Genomic DNA, 21362 nt, shown 5'->3' with positions numbered 1-21362 from the left:
ATTAAGATACAGAGGAACGTGTTCCCCGCTGATATTAGGATCAGGGATTAAAGAAATCGTGCACGGCTAGGCTGGCTTGATTGGTGGAGCAAACAAATGGTTACTTGTGCAGAGAGATTCGTTTCTAGATCGGATGAAATATCTTCTTTGTTTCGAGGAAACAATTATTAATTGTAAAGGAGATTTCGTTGGATTATTTCCAGCAGAGTGAGAAAGGTTAATCCAGGAAGAGTTAAAACAATTTCAAAATAAAAAAATATTATGTATACAGGTCTGAAAAGTTGTGCTTGGTCATCTGAATTTACAGATGGAAGTAGAAACAAGCATTCGATTCGTAAGTGTAACCGTTTCACCTAATAACAAAAATGCGTATACTTTATTTTTAAGATTTTGCCACGGAACATGGCTGTATTATGTTATAAACCAATCAGACCTACATAGCTTCCATTAGTTAACTTTCCAGTCACGAATGGGACAATGTAAGTTGACAAATCTCGACTACTACTGTTGGTAAATTATATGAAGTACGCATCTTTAATAAATTCACGCGCACATTTTTCTCCTTGTATTACATTTTCTTTCGCTTATTTCGAGCAAGCTACATTCTCACAATACATTTCAGTCATGTCCATCCAAAGCCTCGAATAGCCACGCACTCATCTTTCCTATCCTAACTTCAAATATGTACTTTCAGTCGTTCTTCTTCCTCCCACTCATTGTGAAACTTACAATAAGTATTTGAAATTCGATACTTGAAACTGATCCGAAATAAACAGCAAAAAATTCCCATTTCGACAGTCGTAATATTTTTCAACAGATACATTTGTATACGATCATCGGCACTCGAAAACGATTCGAATGATTCCAATATTCTTGAACAGGGAGAACAGCATTAAGCAGAGCCATTAAAAATGATGCTCAGCCCATTTTTCCCCTCTCATTAACATGGAGTATTCGCGTGATTCGCGCGGTTCCACGATTCTCGGCCGTGCTGATTTCGGATGCTTAATTGAAGTGGACGTAATTGGTTGGAGCGAGAAAGGAAGTTTCCGGTCGCGGAACAATGGAGAACAGTTCCAATACGACCGCATTATCTGACATTTAGTCCCGATGAGTTGCGCATCGCTGCTGTAGCTTCGATCGCTTTCTCGTTATTCTATCGCACGTTTGCGATTGGGCATCTCGCTGGATCTGTCGATTGATAATTAATCTACGGTTACCCCGAAAATACCTGAGGCGTATCTTCTTAATCGGTTACCGTAGAAATCATGTTCGTTGTAAAATGATTTCGCTCGTGAAACAGGATTTCTCTTGATCCACGTACGTTCACTGAAAATTCATATTATCGATTTACTGTATCGTAATACGTGTCAAAAATCGGCAAAAATTTGAAAAAATTAATTTTGAAAACCGGCTACTTATTATCATAGCAGTGTCATAATTTGCTATGAAAATTATGCTGTATATAATAAAAACAACGTTACAACTTAAGATATGATCTTTAGTGTGTTTTTTCCACACGAGAACCTATCGGTGATTAAATTACAAAATTTGTAAATTTATTGGGAAAGATTGAAACGAGACGTATATATGAAAATAAATATTTTAGGAAAATTTAAATTAAGAAAACAAAATTGTTCAATTGTTAAAATGGTTCTGTACAATGGAATGAATCGTTGAATCGTTGGTAGTACTCGTAAATTAAGAGTTGTCGCTATAAATGTTATGCCACCGTTTGTTTATGTTCGCTACGTTTCGCGTAGTTATGCAGTAAATGGTCTCGACGATATATGAAAGATTATCTGGATAATGGGATAAATAACAGGACAAAGATTACGAAGTAGTCACTGTAGTGGCACCCGTGAGTGTAGATTATCGCACAACGTGACAAATACGAATGGCACTCGTAGCGCGTAGCAACGAATTCTCTTGCCATCTGCCATAATTCGAGCCGCACGACTGGTGGAAACGTAATTTTTTTCACTACTGTCTTTATCTCGTCATACATTATTCAAGAGGCTTGGTCGCGAAAAAATTCGCGAGGCAACAGGTTAACGGAACATACGAAGCTGTAAAAACGACGAAAAAAAAGAATAATGCATAATCGTGAGGAGAAGGAGGGGTCAAGTGAAGGATCGTTTACAGAGTTTTAAGAAAGGGTCGAGGAGTTAAAAATCCGAGACAAATACATTACCACCGCATCTATAACCGATGAAACGGCCACTCGAGAAACTACACAAAGTCGTTAAAGAAAACTCGCGGACAAAAGTAATAAGCGGTTTTATCGTCTACTCGATGCGAGCGCCGATTGGCTTTTCAACTTTATCGAAACTACTTTCGAGTCGTAATATTAATTTCGACTTATCCGGAGTTGAGCTGGAACGTCTGTGTCGCGCGGAGCGTCTTTGGCGCGAGGAAATGGGAAACGATTAGGAGAAGAGGCGAACGGAACGGTTGTCTCGCGCATAAAAGTCGGGAACAGAACTGAGCGACCCTTTTGAACGCAATAATTCGACAAATTGGTATTTCTTTGAAAGCGCGCCACCGAGCGCGTCGCATCGGGGAATGGTTGGCGAATAAAGGGATGGATAAGACGGCGGTAAGAGGCGAAGGCAAAGGGAAACGCGAAGCGTCTCGAGGCCGACAGAAACGGTAGGCAGAAGGAAGAAGCTCGAAACGTATCCAACGCAACTCGACACAGTTCTCCAGTCGAGGAGAGGGTTGTAGAAGTGGAAACGAGCGACGCTGAGTCGTAACATTGCCGCAAGAGATCGCGGTGAAAATGAAATGGATGAATCGTTGGCGATATATCGTTACGGAAATCGTTTTCCCGGCTGTCGATAATATAACTTTCAATAAAAGCTAGGCCATTGTTCGTGCTCTTGATCGGACGAGAATAGAAGTAAAAAATGAAAAGAAAAAAAGAAAAGAAAAAGAACGGAGAGTAAAGATGAAGAAAAAACTTCTATTGTTTCTCGAAAAGATGTTACGATTCGGTGACTTGAACGAAACCGCGTTTATTCGTCGAACAAAGTTTTCCTGACACGCTTTTTACCACTTTTTATATACGCTATTCCTTCGCCTCCTCGTTTCTTTCTCACCGCGAGAAAGAAAATAATGGTTTCTCTTTGATAAAATGAAAACTGCTCTTGGCTCGTAACGCGAGTACGTTGCGTACGTTGCGTGAGTACGATCCGAATCTGTTTTTACAGGATCGCTGCCACGATGTTTGCTATCGACGCCGGTAAAGGATTACTACCACCGAGCTGCGAAGCCTCAGCGCCAGGCGGAAATTCGGTTTAATTCCTCCCAGAACACATCTTCGCCCGTTAATTAACTTGCAGCGGTGTAACTTCCATGAAAATGCGGCGCATTAATAAAGCTTATATCAATAGACGATGATAACGAAAGATTTCGAATGGAGATACACGTACGGTCCGCGTACGGTATCATTACACATATTTGAGCACGGTAGAATAATATTGACTAGAGAAAATTGCGAAAATCGCCGATTAATAATTCATCGTACTCGACGAACTGAATGGTCCAAAGTCAAACAGGAAAAACGGAAACGATACGAAAAGAAGAGAAGGAGGAAAAGAAAGTACGATAGGCGAGAGGAATGGTTATTATAGGTGCATTAAGGACAACCACAAGTTGGCTTCTGAATGATCGTCTCTTCGAATACACGGCACCGAGGAAATCTGTGAGAATTATTCAACGTCGAAATGCACGATCAAATTTATGTCGGCCTCGGAATACGCAGCGAAGCGTGATACACGAGAAAATGTAGTTAGGAAATGGCGTGCATGCTACCGAGTGACGACAAAATAGCTCGATTAAGAGCCTATAACCCTACAAGGAAATATATATTTCTCCCCTCTATAGCTTAGCGTTATTGGCTATCATCCCCATTTCGACCTGAAAAGCTTCGGAAATGCGAAAACTCCTCTTATCGGGAATAAGAAATCAAACGTATCGTAAAATAAATATATATTCGGCACGAAATAACGATGAATTTCGAGACAGATATAGATCTTTCGCATAGGATCTGGAAAGAAAAAGGGAAGAAACGAAAAAATCCATGACACTCAAAAGGGAACGATCGTCGTGTTAGGAATCGATAAAAGTCAGTTTCGTTCGCCCTCTGATTTTATTATTTTGGAGAAAAGAGCAGCAGCAGCAGCAGGCTTTCTGTAGCCGAGACCAAGCTCGATTGAATATCCAGTGCGGGGGTTGATATTGCGATCGAACGTGGCCCGTAATCGAGTTCTTTGGTCCCATTCGTTCGGTGACATTACGATGGCTCCGTTGCAGAGCAGATCTCGAATTATCAGAGGCTCGAATTTATAATATTATCGGAAAACACTCCGATTCTCTCGGGAATCCTGGTACCTCTTATCTCGATAATACGTTGGTCAGTACGTTAGGTGTCCTGAAGGACGCCGAAACACACCTACGTAATCGCTCCAACTATTGGCAAAGATTAGACACGGATAAAAGCCAATAACTTGGCATCGGACGATCCATAAACATACTTTCGTATTTATCCAAAAGACACGGGGTGCATCGATTGAATTCACGTGCGACCAAGTCGCGAACGAAATTCCAAGTTGGCCTTCTGCCACAATGGCAATATGTCCGAGCGTTTTTTAGTTCGTCGACTCGTTTCTTGCTGTCCAAGTCCTTAGGCAAATATGGACAAAGTTTATATGAAGACGCGTGCTGCAAAAATCCTTGTCCCAGAATCACCGTGGTTGACCACGTTTCTCGTTCTTGCCGTCTACCCCTCGAATAGAGCGATTTCGAGGCGTGACCTGGAATTTGTCCGACTTTTGAAATTTACTCCGGTGTACGTCGCGCCAGGAAAGAAAAATTCTTCATGGAATAAGTAGTTTTAAATCTGGCTTACGACTAACGCTCTCCTGTAACATATTGTTCCAGTATAAATTCGCCGTTTTAATAGGCGCGTCGCGATATTTCACCGGCAGTTGCGCCGGAACTACCGGATATACAGGGGATGAACATTACAAATAACGATCCACCGTCGTGACACAGGGGCAACCATTAATTTATGAGACCGCGAATATTCTTGTTAAGGAAGTTGAATAAAAGATGAGCGAAGAAATGCAGCGATACGAATGAAGACGTTCCTTCGTTAGGAAATGTGACGGGTGAACAGGACGAACTTGCGATTCTCGTTTCTTTATTAATTCTTCCTTTAGCGTGGAACTCGTAGAGAAATTGTTAGTATCTTAATACGATAACTAAAAAGATTCGGTTTATGGTGGTTCTTTGGGTTTATTGCGGGTCAGTGTAGGTCTTGGCGGCCAGACCATGAGGGACATCGCACGGACCATCTCGCATGACGTAACAAATTCTCTTATCGATAAAATCGATGTTAGGTGAATATGTCAAGTCATCGATTTACAAACCCTACTAAACGGTTCTGTCGTCACGTTTATATCGATTGTATTAATCGTCTATGATGATGCTTGTCTGACGGGAGATATCCTGGTGATGCTGGAGTGCCTGGAGCAAAACAGGAAGACGACGCGTGGTGTTATTTTTTTAAATCATTGGATCATAGATGGAGAATCTACCTTGTACAATATCGCGAATCGATCTTAAACGCTTGGACGGCGTGGCAACGATCGTCGAACGTTCCCGTGATGAAATCTCTGCGTGATCTAAAGTGCACCTTCTAATGTATCGAGTCACGTTACACGTTGCATTACAGCGGAACGGGCGCACTCCCGAGGCCCGCAAAATGTTTCTGGCACGATCGGTTTTAATGGCGTCGCTCGGGACCACTTTTACGCTCTGCCTGTCGATTTCCACGGTACGGAGATGAATAGAACGGGGAAGGATGGAACGGAGGGCAAGCAACAAGAGATATCGGAACAGATCTCAAAGAAAACATCGAGAACAAACAAGAGTGACGAGTGAGCAATAAGCAGTTTGAAAATTTAAATCGTACGAAACGTTCGAACGGCTACCATTAAGTCGAAGAAACTCAGTCGAAGAAGCTTCAAGTATCTGAAATATTTAAGACCAAGCCAGGTTGAACGAAATTCGTAGTATTTTTCCACGAATAAACAGTAGAAGAAAGCGAGAGTTCTCGGTGAAAGCTGTTAGGCTAACAAGCAGTTGTCACTTTTTATAGGCGGAAGCGGAAGCGTTCTTCGCATTTATGACGGAAAATGGTGCAGCCGCGATGCGATGTTCCTCGTGTTTGTCACCTGACAAATACCGGTCGAATAAAAATTTCCTCGCCGTTGAAGAAAATCGAGGGAGAATTCTCCTTGTTACGAGAAATCGACTGGGATTAAAAAGAGATTGCGTATTACATTAATTGCTGTATTAAAGTAACAGAATTTTCGTGGCGTTACGTCGTTTCTTGTGACGTGGTCGTTACTTTCGGATAATTACTCGTCGTTTCGCGCGGTTCATCGGTTCTATGTCGCTGAAAGCGATAGCTAGGTGGCTGAATGATTTCTAAGGGCTGGCGTGTAGGTGGGTAAAGGGTCGATATTCCCGTTGGTCGAACGCGCGACAATAGCAAACTTCGAGGTCGTCGCCTCGGATCAATCCATTAATACGGCACATTAGAAAATCAATTAAGCCGCAGTCCCGCTTAATCTCGTGTCCGAGGATTTGCCTGGTAACCTCCCAGCCAGGAAAAGGATGGAGGAACTCCACGTCGTCGAGAGCTGACGGTTCTCACCGTTAGGGGCAAAAAGAGAGAGTGGTGTTCCAGAAGAGATCGAGACTTAACCTTACTCTCTCTCTCTCTCTCTCTCTCTTTCTCTCTCATCCTCTCTTCCTTTATCCCATACATTTTTACGATCCCACAGGAGTCCACTGCGCAAGCGTTGTTCGCCTCTTACGAAAATAGAAGAAGTAAATCACTTCGTTGCTCGAGATTTAAAAAGGGAAATTATGCGGTAAAAGAGAAAAAGCCAGGAAATATGAAACTGCGTTTAATTAAAGAAACTATCTAACTACATACGTGTACAAAGATTATCGCAGATTTGATTTCCTCTAATCATTATGTTGTTGTTTTACGTTCGAAAGCATCCTATTATCGGTATTCTGTCTAACAAGACAGACGCACGACAGACATCGAGTCAGTATCCCTCAATCAATTGATACGACTGGTAACATTTTAATCGAGAAGACCAGGATCGATAAGGTGCAGTGTCCCGATCGAGTGTATTGACAGTATTCATGAGGGTGAATTTCAATGAAACTGGTTGCTATCGCGAACGCCAGAGTTGCAAGTTCAGATCCCCTGTCGCAGTACGCGGCGCGCGCTCTTCCTTGGCCTCCGATATCTCTGTGTCTGCATCGCAGTACGCAAACTTGGAAGATCCAGGCAAGCTGAGTGCATCATTACGGATTAATATCCTCTCGAGGAAACACGTAACCTAGCGCTACCCACTTCTCGTTATCACCGTCGGTTACGTCAAACGAAATGTCATTTTACGGTTCTCTCTATCGTCTCATGGTCCTCTGTTGAAGTCTGGCTACTACTCGAACTAAATTAAACAGGATCGTTGGTTTCTTCTAAATTCTTAACATAAAGTTTTCCGGTCTTCCCAGGCGAACAGCGTTCCTTTTCGAAGTAAAAATACTCCGATTCTTTCTTTCGCTTCGCTCTATATTAGCCGACGTTGATCTATAAATATCCTGGCAAAGTGAAATTTGAATTGCAAAAAGAAAACCGTAAAACGGATAACATCTGTATTTGTTCACGAACGGTGATTTCGAGCTATTCAGTACGAATCGAAGCATTGGCCGTCTGGCGTTGTCTGTCCTTACCATCGCGTATGAATGTAAAATATTCAACGGCGCGGAGTTGCCGGTTACGAGATGATATTCCCTCTAGACAGCGCGTAACACCGGCGTAACTCTCGTTATCATCGTCGTCGCTGTCGCTGAAGAGCTTCCCACTGGCACGATCCCCGTCATCGTCACCGTCGACGTCGACATCCCTGTCATTCTCCTACCTATACGCGTTTACCTACATTTCTTCCGGAGGACGCATGCCGCAGGATCGAACGGCGCACGCGCGCCGATCCTGCCGTTACAAGCGCACGGCCAAACGATACCGAATGTATTCGAAATTTAATGACGAGCCTCCGTGCGAGTCAGACACGTTTCAGTCCGAAGGAATCGGCCAAGTATCCTTGCCGCGAACGTTGACAAATATTTGTCGATGGCAAACGTTTACCCTTCGACAGAGCGAAACCTAAGCTCTAAAGACATATCGCGCTCAAGGCTGCGCTATTATACGAGCAAACTTCTACCCAGCCTGTTTGACATTCCACTACGTCCACCCAGCAGACGCTAGGAATTCTCTTGTCCACCGTCTTGTCCAACGCTCGAACAGTACGCCACGAGGCGCCAACGTAGTTCGAACGGGACACCTCGGCTTCCGATATCTGCATCGGTAGTCGTGGCGGTTCATTTAAAAATCCCACGAGCGGATCAGCTGGCTCTTTTTTAACCTTTACATTTCGAGAGTATGAATCATGGTATACGCTGTATACGGTACAATGGTGTCTGTACGTCATCAGTGGCGTAGACCGTAGTAGAGGTCTCTGCACCCCACGGTCTTCGTTATCCCGTACGTACTTACCGTACATTTCACGGGGATACATTCCCGCAGGAGAGCAGTGCGTCTGCGCGAACGCGCCGTGTCTACGTATCTCTCTCGTACCGCGTGTCGCTCCCTTTTCGTACGGATTGTACCCCTTGCCCTCTCTACCCCCACGCGAGAGCAGCCCGCCACGCGACCATTGCCCCCACCAGAAGCGTGAGCGTGTGTCACGCTCCGGGTAGCTCGGTGCGTGCCTATTAGAAGGAGGGGGTAAGGGGCGCGTGTGCCCTACGCGAGGCCAGTGGTGGGGTGCAGTTGCGCGACCAGTGGTGGGGATGCAAGTACGCTCGACGAAGAACTCGCAAGTAGTTTCCTACCAACTCTCGCGCGAGTCGGATGACGGGTTACTTATGTTGAGCTCGTTCCCGTTCGCCGTTGACGTCGTAGCTCCGAACAAACAATCGTATTCGAGGGAGCACGAAACCACGCTAGAAAAACTTGTTCGCCGATCAGACGCATTATTTACCGTGTTCTCATTTTTCGTGTTGTGCGCCAGTCTTTGGATCTTTGCCTCCGTCCGTCAGTAGAAACGCGTAGTCGACGTCGAGTGCGATTTCGTGTGACCCCCATCGGTACGATCTACGGAAGACACGCGAGTGTGCGAAAGTTCCGCGACGCGAATGCCGTGATGCTGCACGGTGGTGGCGGAAGAAGATCGTCGGGGCTGCTCGACACCGTCTCGATCGCTTCCTCCTGACAGTATGAGCCTCGTGCATCGTCCTCGCCGATGAGATAGAGTGGCGTTAGACCCGCTCCTGGGACGATGTCATTGCAGTGATTTACACACACGACACAGTGAAGAAGTTCCGATTCTCGAGATTTGTGTGAACGGATCGGGACTACGTCGCGGACGAGTGGCACTGAAGTGAGAAGCGAACAGTGTGTCCGCGACGTCGGATAGTGATTTGCGTACAACCATATAGTGAACCGTGGTAACTCTGTAACACGTGTGACAGTTCCCGTGAGGGATAGAGCATATCCGGGGTGTCGGGAGGTGTGCTAGCGAAGGAGTTGATTTCGGACGTGGCTGTATCGTGTCTGTCTGTCGTGAGATTACATTCTCTGATGATCTGGTTAAGTCGGTGCCGGTTCAAACGCCGATCGTGTCACGTTATGCAATGTTGATATAGTGCGTTAAACGTTGATTTCCAGTGAACAATGGTCGGATTCCTCGCGGCGTACACCATGGATTTCTCTATTTTCAACGCGGTGCTGACGCGACGCACTACGACCAGGGATAACACGGATCTTGCAAGAAATAGATCGAGACAACACACGACCGGCAGGTATGTGCAACATTCTTCTTTAATCGGTCAATGAGAATGGTTATCGGCGTTCTCGTTGGTTTCGAGGGTTAAGACTGTTATTGCGGCATCACGCCAGTGTTCCTATATATACTGGTGCGGTATTTTGAACAGAAATTCCTTTCCGGACAAGTAACTTCATTGATAATTCTCCGATACTCGTTCTCGTGGATATTTTGGAGCGCATGTGTGGTCGTAGGCAACATACGGCACATCGTTCCACCGCGTGCTGACATACACGTGATAGCAGAACGGTACTTAAGAAAATCTCACGTCATTCGTACTCTTTCAGACGATCGAGGAATATAAAAACATATAAAAAGATATTACCCGATCCGGTTACCGCGTTCATTCGCCGATGGTATATAAAAACGAGAAATACACGAAAAACGCGCGAGAGGTCTTTCACAACAACGATTTCCGGCGGCTGGTACAACGCACGTCCGTGCCGCGCGTGTTAAAATATTCACGCAGGATCGATATTCAACGATTGTCGCGATACGTGACTTGGACTAAGGTATATGGAACCGAGCGTAGAGATTGCGTTTTCGGTGATTCCAGGACAATGGATAGCGAGACTGCGACAGGGAGATAAATGTAAGGCACGCGTCGTTATGGTATCGATTTCTGTGTGGAATAGGCTGGCGCTGCATACAGGGCGCGGGAATTAAATGGCGCGCAAGGGAATTTAATGCCATTAGCCTGCGAAGAAATTTACGCGGTCGATATGAAAACGCGTAGCCCGTTAGATACGCCACGGGCAAGACGTGCTTTAGATTTTCGCTCCGTTGATTAATGGTTGCGTTAATGCTTGGCGTATAATTAACGAGGAGAAGGATTTGTCGAAAACGATCTCGCCAATTTTCTACGTGCTCATCCTCCCACCACTTCGATGTACGAAAAGACGCGTAGTCTCTCAAGGAAACAATCACTTCGCCGTGTTGTCGTCAAATATTTTCAATTTGCCCTATGGAACGGCGAATCGAAATTCCATGGAATGACAAATTTCAATTGACAGATATATATATACATATATATACGAGATATGTCAGACCGTGCTCCTGGAGTCTTTAATAAGCGCTGCACGTAGATACGTCAAAAATCCCTGATAAGCTCCTTTGGAATCGTTTTTGAAAAGGAATCAACGAGAAAGCTCGTATCCGGAGCATTTTATTGCTTCAATAACGAACTCACGTCGGTCGTTTCAGCTCCGTAGAAAATCCTGAGTCACCGGATTACTAAAGCAGTTTCACGGCAGCATGCACGTACAGAGATAGGAGAAGATACGTGGCGCGCGCGATGTGTTTCGTCCGCGTCAAAGCTACCGGGAGTTGGTCAAATTTTAATTTCATTCGTTCTCCGAACACGATATTAAACGACGGCTCGAACGAGGGCATCGTGTAATCTCACCTTAAAGATACAGGATTAGGTCTGACCACGTGCGGTGAAAAAGCGGCGGGAGCCTTGAATAATTTCAGAACAAAGGCAACACGAAAGCTGCGGTTGTTCTCGGCTGTTCACCGCCGAGTCAGTGTACCCTTTTTGCTCTGGGGCCACGAATGTCAATGCGTCCTCTGCGTATCGCATTTGCCTAATGCTTGAAACCCTCATGACCCGGCATCTCGTAATCCGACCGTGTATTTTAATTGGCTCACCGCGGCTACATTTTCGGTGACGCGACACGAAATGACGTCAGAGAAGATGTAACCGTGGTTTTAACTCCTTCGTTACACGACCCCTGGGTTATTTCATCCTCTTTTTCCGACTCTGTCTCTCCTCGAGTCCTTTTCTTTTTTGTTCCCTTCAAATTCGCGTACTTACACGCAGTATTCGTATGCGTAGTTGTTTCGCACGATGGCGAAACACGGACCAAGCTGTCTGCAGCGCACGCGTCTCGCAATCCCATAGTTTCGATTATTAGAAAAAGGAGTTTTTCAAAACATCGACGTTTTTCCCGCGTAGCTGAATTTCTGCGTGAAATCAACCGAACGAACGAAACGAAAGGAGATAATCCAATTTTCGTTACCGCCAGTTTTATCGACGTATCGCCGTATTAACTTTCGCTTTTTCCCTTTTTTGAAGCCGCGTATTGTTCCGGCGTTTCGATGATAAAAAAGAGGCAAATAAATAGGAAATAGATTTTCAGGCTGCACCGAGCCACCGGGTTCCCATCCTGTGTTCTCCTATGTACACGAGGTCGTTATATCATCTCCTTTTTGTCGATTCACTATTCCCGACCCAAAGAAAGTCTCCGCGTATACACGAGATTGATTAACAAAGTTCTCTTGTACTAGCATCATCCGTACATGGATGAGAAGGATGGATGAATGCAAATAAACTCGTCGTACGAGCGCCAATAACGAATCATACGTATTGATAAGTATATTATCCACCCATTATCGCTTCGAGAAACATCCATTATATTTTCTGAAAACTTTAGTAAAATAGGACGGTACGGTACCGAGTCGGATAGCAACCGTAAGGATAATTATTATTCGCTTTTATTTGAAAATAATAAGTCACGTTGCGTAAAAATCAACAGGGCGGTCAATGCTGATGAGCGCGATACCCGTGCTTATCTCTCCGAAAGCATAAATATTTTCATTTTCAATACAACGGATTGGTTTCACCGCAGCACGTAGTTATTTACAGTTGTGTCGTAGAAAAAATAAAAAATAACAGAGAGACAGAGACAGAAAGAGAAAGATAGAAAATGGGGGAAAAACTCAGAGAAACATACGCGCAGGGATAGAACGATACAGAACAGAGAAACGAACGTAATACGCAAGGGGAATGGGATATTACTGGGACATTTTAACGGGCAACAAAGACTCGTCTCTGTTGAAAATTTGAACTTGGATACGACCCTCTCGTTTCGCGAAAACGCGCCCTGCCCCGGATTACCCCGAATACGATTGCAAGGGACGATGACACGCAGTATGCTCGAATCACTGTGCCAAAGCTCCTGCTCTCGCGAACAGGAGCAATTTCGAATCGAAAATAATTCATTTATCTCCCTCGACTCGTGGATATTCGGAATTCTCTTGTCCAGAGCCAAATCCTCTCGCGGGCGTCTCTCGGCGAATTAAGTTAGGAAATATAGTCATTTAGGAGAAAGAAATAAAAACAGGGAAGGGTGGGGCCAAAGTGGGTGGGATACAAAAACGAAGTTGCTCGTGATAAAACAAGGAAAAAGAAAACGCGCCCGACGTACTCGAGCGTCGAAAGTTTGACCTGGTTTCGCGAAATTATCCCTCCATTTGGCAGCGATGCAGTCAAAGGCTTCCGTTGCGCCGTAAAAGCTTACGAAAAGAAGGGTAGAGGAAGCACGATGCGTCTGGAAGTAGTAGAAGTGGTAGCGGGGTTTACATTTCGTCTGGAACCAAACGAAAGGAATCGTAAAGTAACATACGTCGTCGCAAAGTTAACGTAACGTCGGTAACTTGGCAATTCTTTTATGGTATAGACAAACGGTCTAGCGTCTTCCTACTACTTACTGGTCAGGCTGTTACTCTGTCACCAACGTACAATGCATTGAAAGCTACGAGGAGCAAAGTTAAAACGAAACGTTCTATCACGAAACCCTGGTCATCGTGAAAATCATCAACTGTGTAGATACCTCATTATCGGTGTTCGATGGGCGAATGACGGTATCCTACAATGAAGTATCGAGGATTGGCGATACCGTGAATACGCAATTTCGAAATCGAAGGGAACTCTGCGTATTAGCGCGTTATTAACACAGCTCAAATTCGCCTTAACGCGTTGCGTTTCTGACGGCTGCGTATTTCCGCTGTACAGAATTCGAGCTATATGGAACGAGGGAGAGAGAAAGACAGAGACGTGTTGCATAGTTGCAAAACATTTCATTGGTTAGGCCGAATGAAACGTTGTCGGAATATCTAACGCGGTGAGAACTAGCGCGAATTATGTGCGGATTTGAATGATACCGATGGAAACATCGTTGCGAACAGGAGTTACCGAAAGTTGGAAACCACCACCGCGATCGAGCCGAGTAAGGGAGGTGTTGCATTAGGAACGAGAAGTTGCATCGGCCTGATCGAGCGCACGAAAACCTTCGGTTTGTTATTTTCGGCCAGCGAATTTGTGAAACAATTTTCAACCGGTCAGCGATAAACAGGTTAAACTGTGTTTGTAACTCGAACGCGATCTTTCTACCTGCTAACTTTAATTTCATTCCGCAAATTGTTTCAATTCTGAACATCCGTTAACGGGTAATGCGCATTCTCGACGAGCTTCGTCGAATCTCGACGTGCTCCTCTTCTATCGATATATCTCCCTCCTATTCATAACGTCGACGTCCTCAAGAACGTACCGAAGAAGTATCTGCACCTTACTACCGTGTCAGCGTTCACGATATCATCGATTGAGTTTCGTATGCGTCCCGTATCGTGATCCGGTTGCCGGATATTTCGAGCGCGGCGAAGAGTAAAGAAAATCGAACAGCAACGAATAGAAGATGGAAAGCGGAAGGATGGATGGAAGAAGAACGCGGAAGTAGAGATCGGCGGGACTATCGAAAACATTGATAAACGAAACATTATAAAGACGGCCACGTTCGAACGAACATTATATTACAGTAATTCGGTGGAGAGTGCGGCAAGGCGACGAACCGTGAAACGCCAGACAGAGAGAATGAGAAGCAGAGAGAAGAGACGGGAGAGAATGAGAGGGTAAAGATCGGTGGCGATGTTCGGGCCGATTTGTCTGCGTAAATTCACGGCCTCGAAGGAAGTAGACGATGATATAACGTTAGAGAAGCGAAAGGCCGGCGGGGTAGTGAGGCCACGTAACTCTTGGGTTCGCTTTGCCAGGGTTGCCGGTGACCCAGCAACCTCTCTTCTTCCCTGCCTCTTGGCCCAGCCTCTTCCCTCCGTCTTCCGTGGTCGATCGATTCGCTAAAAGTAAATAAAATTCACCCCTTCGATTGCTGGCGTAGCAGGCCGTGTGCGTCGGTGTAAGTGTCAGTGCTAGTTGTAATGCAATAAATCAAATCGATGGAGAGCCGAAAGTCATCGAACAACCGAGGTGCACCTGATTCTCGGTCTTGTTTCGCGCACCGCTGAACAAAGAGAGGGGCAACATCCGTAGATAGGTTTTTGCCACTATGGTAACCATCGATGATTCTTCTTGTAAAACCAAATCAAGTAAAAGCACATAAAAACGGATCCTCAGTATGCTCGAGTTGACCCAGCTTGTTAAGGTTCGAGTATAAAAGATGTTTCGTACCGCGTCATGTTTACTGGCTCTTTGCTACTTTACGATCGAACAAACGTCACTGTTGCGCCGTTTTACTTACAAAGTCGTTTCGATAGTTAGGCCTTAAAGGGCAACGAATTCGTCGATGGCCTAGATGGCTCAATTGGCTCAATCCTTCGTCGGAGAACGAGCCACGTTTATATCTAATAATTCAACTGATTAATTTCTTTTCTTCTGGCGGGGCAGGCTGCTGTGTTTTTCCTTATCTCTCTCTCTCTCTCTCGCTCGCTCGCTCGCTCGCTCTGTCTTTCTACTCGATTGTCGAGGAACTTTTCTTCCAATACTACGTTTCCAAGTAACGAATTTACCTAGGTTATTCCACGGTGCAATCCAGTTTGGCGAATTGAGTTTTAAACTTGATTACCGGGCCGACAGATATTCTCCAATATTCATGAAACACTTGTTCAACGAAAACCGCGTTATGAGGCGAATTAATTTCACACACGGTTAAAACACGCGCAGGCCCATCATTTATGGATTAATAATAGTGAACTCATCGTCTATTTGTCAACGTCACGACGCGTTAGAATTTAGTACAATTTTTATAAGGAGCTTTTAATATCCGTGCATTTCGCGGCAGACTGCGCTCGATTTCCGAGCTCGTTGAAACGTCGGATAAAGGGGCAAAAGGAAAAGAAAAGTAACTCGCAAGCCCGCCGGGATGCAGTTCGCGGTACGGGCGAGAAGAGGAACGCTTGTTTCTTCCAATTCCTCTGGTTGTTATTCTTCTGCGACGACAACCCGCACCACGCCAGGTATCGCGCGCCAGAATACCCGTCGATAAATCAGGCTGCGAACGAAAAGTCGAGTGTCGTCGAGAACATCAACCGACGAGTGCATTTCGCGCGGAGGTGCGACTGAAAAGATGAAACAAGTCACAGACGAAACAACCTGTCGAAATAATATTACACGAGCACGATCGCAAATCGTGTAGACGTTTATCCATTTATTAGTTTTCCAACATAACTGTTGGAATTTCTTTTCTTTTTGCAATGGAATTGTTTCTTTAATTATACAGTAATATGTTTATCCTGTAATATTTGTATTCTACATTTTTTTATATAATCGTACTGTATGTATTAGAAGTTTAGTTGTGCATTTATTTCCATGTGATTACACTTTATAACGATTGGTAAAAATATAACCCGATATATTAATGTCAGAAATCGTCGAAATTATTAGAGTTCATATATCTCGTCCGTAGATATATTTTCTCAAAGAATCATATACGCTACTTATTTCAACGACTAGAATAAATAAAAGCGTATGAATTGCTATCCGTGTGTCACAGGGATTAAGAACCAAGCAATGAAATTGTGCATAAAAATTGCACATACATAAAAGCAACGTTATTGGAAGACATAAATAAAGTAAATTTAAACATCGTTTTGTCTAGATACGTGATATGCATTAGCATAGTGGATACCTTGCAAAACTCACTATGGAATTTTTAAAGACAAAAAGAATGTTCATGATTTGAAAAAAGAAACTATCACGGTGTTATAAATATTTTAATTTCTCCATGATATTGTACATGGAACAAGAAACGATGTTAAAATGTTAAACCACGAATAAAATATTAAACGTTCACTTGAAACGTTAAATTGAAAATTTTTAATGTTGAATATCCTACTTCATAAGCACGATATCAAAAAACAGAATTCAATAATGTAAATTGATTGAAGAAAAGCTGCGTTAAGGTCTGAACCAGTTAAAACGATTAATGGATTAAAGCGAACGACGAAAGAAGGAATGTCATTTGAAATAACACTTGGTTCTGATAAAATACAAAGATCCACGTTCACCTTAGACTCTTCCATCGTCCTCGCACAGCCGCTTGATCGATATTTGACGAATAGCAAATACATTAAGAATTGGCGCGTTAATTTCTACGTATTAATAAAGTTTAAACAATTTCCATGGTTATTCTCGTATGAAACAATATTTTACGAATACATAAGAAACATAAGTCTGCTTCACGTCAGGCGCACGGTTTGCGTAACAGGTGGTTCTTCGCGGAATGAAATAAAATTAATTTTTGGTTCGGGACAGCACGGTATAACCAGTGTACGGCACAGTTCGTCACTGTCGGTGTTAATGGAATTACGGTCGCGAAATACCAACGATCGAAGGTTGGTTGATTTCTTTTCGAAGGAAAGGGACAGCTTGAAAGGTCGACGAAATTAGTTTCTCACAATACGATAAATTGCAATAAAAGAGCGATGGTGGCGGTCGGAAAAAACGTCAGCCCGAAAATCTATTGAGATCGATAGCTCCGGGGATGTTTGTCCGCGTGATAAAACCAGTCGTCGTACCTTTTTCCTACTTTGCCGATAATCTTGACTTTAACTCTATATATATTAAGAATTCAATGTATGAATTTTTCATTACATACCATACGATAAACATTCAAATTCTGCCGATTAGTTTGTTAAACGTTGGTCTAACAACCTCTATTCGACTGAAATTCGTCAGTGAAAAGAGAGAAATGCAATGATCCGAAGTGTGACTGTTTGCTTCCAATCCTTACGCAACGTCTCGGTTGAATTTGCATAAATCGAGGAAAATTCAACAACCGGTTCACCGGCTCCCGGAACGAAATGCAAATATCCCCTAGCCTGGTCACGAACTTATAAATCGAGATCTCGAATCCGGACTCTGCTGGTAGTGGTGGAGTAAAAGTCATCGAATGCGGCGGGCTAACTTGATTCCGGCACGAAGAGGAAAACTTGCTGGCGAACGGTTTGATTTTCGTCGAAATTCGATTCGCGTCCGGCGGATTCGCGTGGGGCTAAACGACTTACCTGGCGACCCAATGTATGGACTCTGATCGAATGTGTGTACTTTGAACGGGCGCTCGAAAGGAAGGTGTCAAGGAGATGAAAGCGTCAGGATATGGAAGGAGATTCGTTTCGAAAAGAAGAGAAAATTTATGCACGATGAACTGAACGCATGTGGTTTAACGCGCGACGAAACGACCGAGAGATTTGTCGAATAGAAAAATGGTGTAGCATTGGAAATATAGCAAAAGCAACCACCGGATGAAATTAACGTTCATTTATTTAATAATTGTGCTGGTTCTTATTAAGCGGTACGAGAGTTTATTCCGCATATCATCGCTTTTCTTCGGTCGTCGTTTTAATACCGTATGAATGTCGTATTTTTCCAGTGATTAACTAGTTGAAACAAGCTTCCGACCGTTAGTTGAGAGTTCAGACCAGTAGAATTTCTTTCCACGATCGACGAAGCACGGAAAAGCTTTCCCGCAGGTAACGATTTTGTCCTAATGATCAACTAGCTTGGTGTTCCAACATGGAATGACAATTACGCGTAATCGATTAATTTGCGAATACTAAATATCCTCGTGGCTCGCGTTATATTCCCATTCCCAGTCGCGCGAACAGCATAGCCGCGTGCTCGTCCATCACTTTGTCCAGCCGCAAATTAATTATCTCGTAAGCATTATTTTAATTAACGCGGCCACCTCGAAAGCCCAGCCCGGCTTTTTTAACCCAACCAACGTTTCCGCTTTTCGTCCAGCGCTATCATTCTTCTTGTTTTCTTCTCCTTTCTCTCTCTCTCTCTCTCTCTCTCTCTTTTCCGCCCCATTTGTTCATTCTTGATGACTTTTCATGTAAATAAAAATAAACGATATCGCGGAAGAATTAGTACGTTCGTTTCTTCCACTTTAAAACGAGATCAATCATGTATAAACGGAAGTCGTCAGACGGACGATGAAACATTTGCTTGACATTGTCGTCTGCGAGTCTTTTCTCCGGCCGCAAAGGGAATAACTATAATTAAATGAAATCAAATAAAGCGGCTCATACGTTTTGTTGTGTTTGTTCTATACGTTTTCTTTCTTTCTTTTCGCCTTCCTCTCTTTTTCTCCGGTTTTTCCCTCTTGCTTTCCGCTTTACGCAGTACAGAACATCACAGCGAGAAAGACGAGCCATACGCGCAGCGTAACTCTCTGTGACTCGTCGTCGTTAGAAGACGCTAATTGCAAGTTAGACACGAGGATGCTCCATCTCTGAGAACAACGTCACTTTATCGTCGAAAGAGAAAGGAAAGAAAGGCTGGCGAATCGCAAACGTCCAACGTAGACGACGACTTTGCGACGATTTACTTGTAGCAAAGAAAAAAAGAGATGAAAGGGAAGGTAAAAACGAGGGGAAAAAAAAAAACTAGAGTGCGACGGAACGTTTGCGAAGGAAATGTCTACATTTTTAATTTCTATCCGTCGTCGCTCGACGATCGCACACGTGTGTGTTAACTGTAACATGCTTCTATAGATGTATACACCATGTATACACCATGAAATATGTTCTATCGTTATTACGTGTCTCTCTCGTTGTTACTTTAATTATCGATATTTAATGTATTAATAATTATCGCGACTCGCGGTAGCGACGCGTAATCAATTACACATGTTAAACGAACATGCTTAATTGAGAATAAGCGAGTAGAACAGAGCGAGAGAAAGAGGGGAAAGAAGAGAGAGAGAGATAGAGAGAGGGGGTCTCTTTTCAAGCAGGGTCGTTACACGAATAATTCCATTTAATGCCGTTTCACGTAACTCGAAACGAAGCAGAGACACGAATAATAGAGCGGAGAACAGGGTGGTTAAAGGTTAAGGCTACCTTCGAAATATAAATAAATGTTTGTATGGATTACTTGCATAAACATACATTTTCTCATCGTATATTCCGGCTGTTTGCATAAATAACGAACCGGGAAATATGGAATGTAAAATAGCTCCGATATAGTTTCCTCTGGCGCGCTAGTTTCCACTCGAGGGATGCAACACTTGAATTAATCGTAAACCAAGAAGGACGCATGCTTTTTGCCTGCGGCTGCTATTCTCATTTTTATTTGACGCCCGCCCCCTCTCACTCCTTACTTAGATCGATCACGAAACAACGCGTTTATTGAAACTGCTGCAGCCTAAATGCTCGCGTTTAAGAGTACGTGCAACGTGCACCGCCGAATCGACTCGATATCGTAATCGTGACGTGGCTTTCCAACTGGTTGACCGCTGATTACTTGTCTCTCCATGCGTAGACAAGCTCGATCACATTCGAATGGAAATCTTACGGTATACCAGTAGAGTTTGCAACGACTAACTGTAAGATAATTTTGTAGTCTATCCGATCTTCGATGACTGAGAATCATGACCGTTAATTACTAAAATCGAATTCCAGATAATCTATTGCTAAACGCTGATAATATTGCTGATAAGAATAAGATACTTCCTTCTCTTCAAACGTCCTGCTTTTATATCTCGTTAACGTTACCCATCGTCGTACATCTCTAACCCTGATTAAAAATAGTAAGATAACAGGTTACTGACTAATCAGGATTTTCAATCAGAAAACAAAGGGAACAAAAATTCGCGTCTTTACCAACGAGACGGATCCCTTCCTTTCTCAGTGGTGGTCATTTAGATTTAAATCCGCAAGCTACAATTCCGTGTCGACGAATCGAAAATGTTGGTAATTTCATATCGATGAATTAAATTACGCCTGATCTCATAAGTTGTTTGGAAGTTGAGCAAAGAGTTTTACGCTGACACAGCTGGATCGTGGTCATTGATAAGGTCGTGAAACCAGGGCGGGTCGAGAAGTTGGAGGAAAATAACGGCGCGGGAAAGTTGCTCAAGGCAGGGTGGCAATTACCGGAAGGTCGGCCAGAAAAACCATCAGCGCCTGGGCTAGCGCGGATTGTTCAAAGTGTGCCGAGGTAAAGTAACTATTCTCATTGCGGTGCGATAAATGGCGATCGTTTAAGCGTCCACTTTTTCCCATCCTTCCGGCCACGGCGATAAATGACCGGGCGTTCCAAGCGTCTTAGCATCGGTTTGCATTTCCGGCCAAGGCTAGCTTAAGATCACAGAATTCGAGCATCGAGAGCGTTCCTTCCGAGGACTCGTCTCTTCCCACGCTTTCGACCCGAGACGCCATTGAATCCTCGGCTAATCCGTGACACTTATTATCATCCTACCCTCCCTGCTTGCGGATAAATCGATCGTATTGGCATCTCCTGACAAATACTCGATTAACAAAACACCCTCAATGATCGTCGCGTAAAAAAGAAAAGAAAACGGTGCAACG

General features: G+C 43.9%; 1 protein-coding gene across 3 annotated transcripts in view; it reads left to right on the top strand.

The window, feature by feature from the left end:
* The window catches only part of LOC139989447 (irregular chiasm C-roughest protein), a 177738-nt gene that overhangs the window by 10819 nt on the left and 145557 nt on the right, over positions 1-21362 (top strand). For 2 of the 3 annotated variants that reach the window (XM_072007889.1, XM_072007887.1), the window contains exon 1: positions 8989-9951. In XM_072007889.1, the coding sequence (XP_071863990.1) occupies positions 9824-9951 (128 nt within the window). In that variant the 5' untranslated portion in view covers positions 8989-9823. Of the gene's footprint in view, positions 1-8988; positions 9952-21362 lie in introns of those variants that run through there. The other variant, XM_072007888.1, reaches the window with a different exon arrangement.

This window comes from Bombus fervidus, chromosome 7 (assembly GCF_041682495.2).
Source record: "Bombus fervidus isolate BK054 chromosome 7, iyBomFerv1, whole genome shotgun sequence".
Classification (NCBI taxonomy): domain Eukaryota; kingdom Metazoa; phylum Arthropoda; class Insecta; order Hymenoptera; family Apidae; genus Bombus; species Bombus fervidus.
This window is presented reverse-complemented; position numbering and strand designations above follow the sequence as displayed.